Raw genomic sequence first — 8454 nt, 5'->3', positions numbered from 1 at the left:
CGAGTCAGCTGCAGTCTTTCCTGCACGCCTCAGAGTGCTGGAGGCGTACAGGTCCTGAAGAGAAGGAAGATTGCAGCCAATCACCTTCTCTTCAGAGCGGATGATGCGCTGCAGCCTGCCCTTGTCCCTGGCAGTGGTAGCAGCGTACCAGATGGTGATGGAGGAGGTGAGGATGGACTCAATGATGGCGGTGTAGAAGTGCACCATCATTGTCTTTGGCGGACTGAACTTCTTTAGTTGCCGCAGGAAGTACATCCATTGCTGGGCCTTCTTGGTGATGGAGGTGATGTTTAGGTCCCGCTTGAGGTCCCGGGAGATGATGGTGCCCAGGAAGGGGAAGGAGTCCACAGTGGTGACTGCGGAGTCACGCAGGATGATGGGGGAGGGTGGGGCTGGGCTCTTCCTGAAGTCCACGACTATCTCCACTGTCTTCAGAGCGTTGAGCTCGAGACTGTTCTGGCTGTACCAGGTCACCAGATGAACGATCTCCCACCTGTAGGCGGACTCGTCCCCACAATGAGGGTGGTGTCATCCGCAAACTTCAGGAGCTTGACGGACCGGTGACTGGAGGTGCAGCTGTTGGTGTATAGGGAGAAATGCAGAGGGGAAAGAACGCAGCCCTGAGGGGAACCGGTGCTGATGGTCCTGGAGACATGTTTGTCCAACTTAACATGCTGCTTCCTGTCGATCAGGAGGTCTGTGATCCACCTGCAGGTGGAGTCAAACATGCTCACCTGGGAGAGCTTGTCCTGCAGCAGGGCCGGGATGAGGGTGCTGAAAGGTATAGGTTCCTTGGGAGTTCCTGCTGGAGGATGTAGTGAAGGGCCATGTTTACTGCATCATCTACAGACCTTTTGGCTCTGTAGGTGAACTGCAGGGGGTCCAGGAGTGGGTCAGTGATGGATTTTAGGTGGGACAGCACAGGACGCTCAAAGGACTTCATAACCACTGATGTCAGGGTGACGGGTCTGTAGTTGTTTAGCCCTGTGATCCGTGGGGACAGGAATGATGGTGGAGGCTTTGAAGCAGGCTGGCACATGGCATGTCTCCAGTGAGGTGTTAAAAATATCAGTAAACAACGGAGAAAGCTGATAAGGACAGTGCTTTAGGGTGATTGGGGAGTCCGGCCCAGCTGCTTTGCGAGGTTTCTGCCTCCTGAACACTCTGTTGAAATCCGTCTCCAGGATGGTAAGCGAAAGGGAGGAGGTGGGGGATGAGATAGTGGACTGTTGGTAGCAGTGCTGGAACCATCCCAGTCAGTGGTGTCCAAACACGCCTGGAGGTTCTCTACAGCTTCACTTGTCCACTGCTTTGATGTCCTCACTACAGGTTTACACAGTTTTAGCTTTTGTCTGTAAGCAGGAATCAAGTGAACCATGGTGTGGTCAGAGTGGCTGTAGCTTTTCACACAGACATGTTCCAGCTCAACCAACGTTCCCGGCTCAGAGTCCTTTCTGGCTCTGTGATGTTACCTGTCGTATTGAGCAGAGAGCCGGCATATTGACACAATACTACCAGGAAGAAAAAGTGACAGCGGCTATAGATAGACCGGTAAACTCCCACTGCAATGTTATTGTAATATTTACAGTAATATCAGCTGCAGTCGGTTTTGTTGGTTCCAAAACAAAGCAGAGGTCTCTCTGTGACTAAAGCACGTCTGATGTTATCGAGCCACAAAACATACAACAAATAAGTATTCCCAACCACAGTTGAGTTTTTGTTCAGAATAAAATCAGAAACAATGGCCACACTAAACACCAGGCTGACGCCGCTCACAGTTTACTGTGACGAGGGATTAATGAATAGCTGTCTCATCTCCGGTAACGATTATGCTCAAGTTACACCGATTGTTTAAGCAGACTGTCATTTCACAAGCTAGAACTATTTGATAGATAGAAGCAGAACAGCATCAAAGAAGTTTTGGCAATGACACGAGTGAGGGAGAATCTGATGGGGGAGAGAACGGTGGTCATGAGTGTGTAAAGTCTAAAGTCCACTGACTCCAGCTGCGTCGTGGTTGCTGGAGAAAATCGCGACACTTTCAGGTCAATGCTTGTGAGTCCACCAGACAGGGCCCCAGCCCGTCCCTGAAGCGTCCCAGGCTTTCCTCCGCTCAGCAGAGAAAAGGTAGCAGGTCTATTTTTAACGGATGGCGCGTCAAGCAGCACAGAGCAGATCAAACCTGACAGGAAATCACAAAAAAACAAACCCTGTTTACCAAATCAACAAAATCTAAACCTTTACTTTGGAAAATACAGCCTGCAGATGACGGAATGAAACGGAGTCACAGAGAGCTGTGAAGAAGGTAGTAGCTAAGATGATTGAGAAATGTTATGGGTTAATCTGTGATGATCAGTCAGATTCCTATAGAGTCTGTGCCACCCCAGGCCCCTCTGTGGACACAACCCTGCAGTTGGTTGTCACAGGTGGTAATGCATTAATCAAACTTGAACGTTGTGGGTTTTGTTCCACAGACATGCTAAATGTCATTTATGGTTCTAGATAGCTCGCTCCACCATGACATCTCACTCACTGTCTTTCTTTCTCTCTAACTCTGTTTCTATAGAAACGGAGAAGAAGAGATGGACTCAAACGTCACCACTGTCAGCACTGTGACAAATCCTTCACAACATCTGGATCTTTAAAGATTCATCAGAGAGTTCACACTGGAGAGAAACCGTACAGCTGTGACCAGTGTGGGAAAGCTTTCACTAAATCAGGTAACCTAAAAGTCCACCAACAAATTCACACTGGAGAGAAACCATACAGCTGTGACCAGTGTGGGAAAGCTTTCACTCAATCATCTAAACTAAAAATCCATGAACGTGTTCACACTGGAGAGAAACCGTACAGCTGTGACCAGTGTGGGAAAGCTTTCACTCAATCATCTAAACTAAAAATCCATGAACGTGTTCACACTGGAGAGAAACCGTACAGCTGTGACCAGTGTGGGAAAGCTTTCACTCAATCATCTAAACTAAAAATCCATGAACGTGTTCACACTGGAGAGAAACCGTACAGCTGTGACCAGTGTGGGAAAGCTTTCACTCAATCATCTAAACTAAAAATCCATGAACGTGTTCACACTGGAGAGAAACCGTACAGCTGTGACCAGTGTGGGAAAGCTTTCACTCAATCATCTAAACTAAAAATCCATGAACGTGTTCACACTGGAGAGAAACCGTACAGCTGTGACCAGTGTGGGAAAGCTTTCACTCAATCATCTAAACTAAAAATCCATGAACGTGTTCACACTGGAGAGAAACCGTACAGCTGTGACCAGTGTGGGAAAGCTTTCACTCAATCATCTAAACTAAAAATCCATGAACGTGTTCACACTGGAGAGAAACCGTACAGCTGTGACCAGTGTGGGAAAGCTTTCACTCAATCATCTAAACTAAAAATCCATGAACGTGTTCACACTGGAGAGAAACCGTACAGCTGTGACCAGTGTGGGAAAGCTTTCACTCAATCATCTAAACTAAAAATCCATGAACGTGTTCACACTGGAGAGAAACCGTACAGCTGTGACCAGTGTGGGAAAGCTTTCACTCAATCATCTAAACTAAAAATCCATGAACGTGTTCACACTGGAGAGAAACCGTACAGCTGTGACCAGTGTGGGAAAGCTTTCACTCAATCATCTAAACTAAAAATCCATGAACGTGTTCACACTGGAGAGAAACCGTACAGCTGTGACCAGTGTGGGAAGGCGTTCATTACATTAGGTGAACTAAAAATCCACCTACGTGTTCACACTGGAGAGAAACCGTACAGCTGTGACCAGTGTGGGAAGGCGTTCATTACATTATGTCACCTACAAACTCACAGACGTGTTCACACTGGAGAGAAACCGTACTGGTGTGAACAATGTGGTAAATTGTTTTCTCAGAGTAGTCACCTTAAAGTCCACCATCGCAGTCACGCGTTGCTTCGCTGTGAACATTTTTCAGAGCCAAGCTAGCTGTTTCCTCCTGCCTCCTCCTCATGTCCTGATAGCTGTGTTGTTATATTCTGAGCTTCTCTACAAACTGAGGGAGAGACAACATTAACTTTATATTCTGAGCAGCATGTATCGTGGCTGCGACTACATACTGTCCTGCTCCTCCTCTCCACAAAATCCTGTTGTCGGAGCACACAATGAGGCCACGCCTCCCACCCTCTCCCACTCTGGAAGAAGTGGGTCAGAGCCAGGCTAGCTGTTTCTACTGAGTCACTCTGTTTTATTGATTGCTGATCCACTTGGATTTTTATTTTCATTGCTGAAAAGTCCACGATGATTTCATCAAAACACCTGTTTTGTCCAGAACTTCAATCCTGGATAGATCAGGCAAAGTTTTATTTATTTACTTATTAGTATTTTATTGTGTTTACTGTATTCAGTAATAATATAAGTATAAGTATAATAAGTATTAATGTATTGTGTTTATTGTTGTTTACACTTTATTGTGTCAATACATTGAAACATTTCCTGTTTTTTAATAGTCTACACAGTTTTAGACCTTTGTAGTTTTTGTTAAGTATAGTATAGTAAACATGTATGATTGTATTTCCTGAAAGAGAGAACTTTATTGATCTGAACTCAAGACAGCCGAATGTCTGAAAATAAATTTTAAATAGTACATGTTGGATCAGGCGTCCATTTGAGGCGGCTGTGACTTAGAGGTGGAGCGGGTCGTCCACCAATCCGAAGATTGGCTATCGATCCCCGGCTCAAGAATTCAGTGTCTTGCCCAAGTGTGTGCTGAATTTGGCCGTTTCACTGCAGGCCTGTTAAAATGGGTAAATAGTTTATAAACGTGCAGATAGTGTCTCTGAATACTCTGGATACGTACGATATATCAAAAAATGTGGGTTCTGTTTCCTTGTTAAATGTTTTCCAAAACTTTACTATTGATCTGTTTATTGTGATTAATAATTACATTAAGTTATACTCTGTCCCCTTTAACTTTATCGTCTGTTACATACTTGGTGATTTTAATGTTTGTGTAACATTGATTCTGTACATGGTTTAATTGATGACAAGAATAAAAACATAGAGAGAGAATTTTACCAGACTGATACTTTATAGAGATGTGACGCAGGTCATGAGACCGGGTTCAGATGTTTCTATCAATGCTTGCCTAAAGCTTCTGCTGGGGAACAGGCTGGACCAAATCAGCATTTACAGTCTCAGACCAGGATTTAAAGTTTAAAACAAAAGCTTTAATAATTCAGCAAGTTAAAATGTGCAGTAGAAAACAGTTCAAATCTGAGTCTCTTAAAATGGCTCTGTGTGTCTTAAATAAGGACAAAGTTAAATACTCAGTCCTGCTGCTGTTGACACTCAGTTCGTTCTCAGAGTTTCACAGAGCCACGGCGCTCAGTTCAGGGTTCCTCCGGGGCCACGGTCCTCCTTTTCAGCTGCTCAGTGAGACAAAAAACCAGCAACCCTGGATAATGAGACGTTCACTGTAGACAGGTAAAACTGGATTAATGATCCCCAAAACACCCCGACTAATAAAAACTACAGTAAACATGCAGAAGTGATAAAGGATAAATCCTACAAGTCTGCTATGAAGCTGACACATAGCAGAGTAGGACCAGAGAGTTTTTAACTAACATGGACCCCTCTTTACATCCGGGTAAGAGTTTGATTATGGTCCGATTAAAAAGATCACGATAAAACAAGGAAGTAGTCTGTAATTCTTACAACAAAGCACATCTTGCAAACAATGAGACGGGAGAAGAGCGTAGGAGAGGATCTGAAAGGAGGGTGGAACGTGTCCCTGCGTCTCCTCGTGTTTCACAAAGACGTCCCCTTCTACGTGGATCCAAGCCAGCAGCTCTCTTCTCCTGTCGGGTCACGGTGTCTTCCTCTCTTCTCGCCACGTCGGTCAGCCTGCTTCTTTTACCCCGAAGGTTTTCTCAGCTCTGCGGCGACTTCCTCCTTCTGACGTCTCTCTGGAACTCTGTATCTGTCCTCTGCGTGTCTGCCGCAGCCTTCAAAAAGTCTGGCGGGAGAAAAAACCCACCTGCAATATTAGCAGAAGAGGGGGGCGTGGTCCCTCTACGTGGTCCCTATATGTGGTCCCTGTACCTGTGGGTGGTCCCTGCACGTGGTCCCTGTATGTGGTACCTGTAGCTGTGGGTGGTCCCTGTACGTGGTCCCTGCATCTGGTCCCTGTACGTGGTCCCTGGTGTCTGTAAACACATCAGAGTAAAAAAAGAAAACAAAGAACAGGACTGTGGTTTGTCTTGAGGTGATGCTCAGAAGACCAAAGATACGTTTCTGCAGCTCAAACTGACCTGATTTATAACTTTGGAGTTCTTTCACTCTTGTGATGTGGGGCTGTCTTGTGTGTCTTTCTTGTGCTTACATTCATTAGGTAAATCGTGAACACCTGAGGGCCCCAGTGTGTGCTGATTATTCAAGCCTGGCAGTAATGCATTGCCTCGCTCTCTTCTTTCCCCTTTCACGGATGTTCTGAGGCCATTTTGAGTTCTCTGTTGTTTTATTCCTACAGTTCACACAACACCGTACTTTCGCTCGCTCACACCTTTCACTACTGATTTACAGGCAACATGCTTTGTTTTACGTTTTATTTGAATACAGTGATTATATTTAGTTAAAAATTAATTACTTTGTTATACTTTCAATGTGGTGTGTCTCAAGGTTATCGTAAACGAAGACGAACAAAATATCGGAAACTAGATGTGAAAAAACATTGAAATAAAAATAAAAACGATGCTTAACAAAAAAACGATAACTAACTAAAACTAAATTGTAGGTTTGCAAAACTAACTAAAAGTAACTAAAATGAAAGAGGAAAAGTCCTTAGTTTTCATTTATTTATTTATTTCATAGGACCAAAGCCTACGTTTCAGTGGATATGAAGCCGGGGGAACTGATGTTGCGGGCAGTTGGTCTTGCAGTTTAGAGGTGCGCGCAGTGATTAGCTAATAGCAAAGTCCGATAGGCACCTGTTGGTGGGCCGCGGGTGTTTTGATTTTCTCCTCCGCGTGAAGAGCTGGCACGCTACGTGTTGTGTGGCTGACCTGCCACGATTGCTTTATCCTTCAAAAGAGCCCGGGGTCAGGGCGGCGTCCGGTCGCAGCTGACGACCGCTGTTAGGAGGAGAGCCCCATGTGACGTTAGAGGGAGGCTAACTTAGCCGGGGAGACCCAGGTAGCGATCGACTGGTAGTTGGTGTGATTTTAACATGTTTTCTATCTTTTATGCATAGCCAACATTTGTACAAAATAATATGAATGCAACAACTGTCCAGAGCTGTGTCAGACAGAGTCAGTGTCTTGGTGGTTTTCTTTTCCTTGTTCTGTTCTGATGGTCTGGCTTAGAGCTCATCCTGCATGTGAGATGAACTTGCCCCTAGTAGCCTTCATTGATTGTGAGCTCCCCTTGCGCTGGGTTAACGTGTCTGCTGGTGATATTTACTGCATGTCAGCTAGTGTGTTATATCTATATCTCAGCCAAACTGTCTCTTTGTGCTTTTAATAGAATCAATTTTTTGATTAATATAGGTTCACATTTTAATATAGCCCAACTGCTTTCCAGTCATACTTACCTTCAGGGTCCTAGGGACCTGTCGTTTGTGGCTCCACTATCTTCCAGTTTCTTAGCTGTCCATCACCTCCACTAAACAAGTAAATTAACTTTAAAAACTAATTAAAACTAAACTGAAATTGAATTCAAAAAGTCAAAACGAACTAAAAATAAAAACTAACGTAAAATCCAAAACTATAATAACCTTGGTGTGTCTCCATATTTGTCACGGTCCAAGAGCCAGATCGTGACACTGTGTGCATCACAGCACAGCAGCAGCTTCCTCCTGCTGTGGTGTGAAGCTGGTGCTTTCTCACTATAGTGTGTTCTGCTTTAGCTGGTGATGATGTGTTTGAGCTGAAATGTGTGAAGTAGCTTTGTGGTCGTCCAGCTTCCTGAGAAATCCTCTCCAGTTTTTTTTGGTCTTTCATCATTTACATCAGTGGTGATTGTAGAAATAAAACATTGGTCTAAATGCTGGTTCATCTCTGCCAGGATTAAAATGATGGGGGGTCAATACTGAATCCTTTATGTGATTTATTTATTTTTTTGCTTATCGGCCTAAAAATGTCCAGAACTATTGAATGTGTAACTACACAGATGGGTGACAAATAAAAAGGGTGTTAGTACGGAGTCAGTCACCACTGTGAGTATGAGTCTCCGTCTGGGTCCTATTCCCCGTCTTCCTGGTTACCTTGGATGTCATTAGGCCTATTTTAGGGGAGCTAAAGCTAATAATATTAAGACAGATAATTATTAGATTTAGATTTTTTGACAGTGTAGACATCAACAAAGAGAAGCAAAGAGAAGTATTAGAATAATCAAAATGTAAATCGTACTTATTGGCTTAAAATAATCCTTCTGGTTGTTTCCTCTGCTTCACAATTTAAATGCCTACTGTGGTCGGGCAC

General features: G+C 44.3%; 1 protein-coding gene across 1 annotated transcript; it reads left to right on the top strand.

The window, feature by feature from the left end:
• Nucleotides 1–653: 653 nt before the first annotated feature.
• Nucleotides 654–5052, top strand: LOC123979986 (zinc finger protein 665-like). Its single transcript, XM_046064099.1, has 3 exons — nt 654–781; nt 1185–1188; nt 2567–5052. The coding sequence occupies exons 1-3, from the start codon at nt 654–656 to the stop codon at nt 3962–3964; spliced, it is 1530 nt and encodes a 509-aa protein (XP_045920055.1). The 3' UTR covers nt 3965–5052.
• The last annotated feature ends 3402 nt before the right edge of the window (nt 5053–8454 follow it).

The sequence above is a fragment of the Micropterus dolomieu genome, linkage group LG12 (genome assembly GCF_021292245.1).
Source record: "Micropterus dolomieu isolate WLL.071019.BEF.003 ecotype Adirondacks linkage group LG12, ASM2129224v1, whole genome shotgun sequence".
Taxonomy (NCBI): Eukaryota; Metazoa; Chordata; class Actinopteri; order Centrarchiformes; family Centrarchidae; genus Micropterus; species Micropterus dolomieu.
Note: the sequence above shows the minus strand (reverse complement) of the source record. Positions and strands in the feature narration are given on the sequence as shown.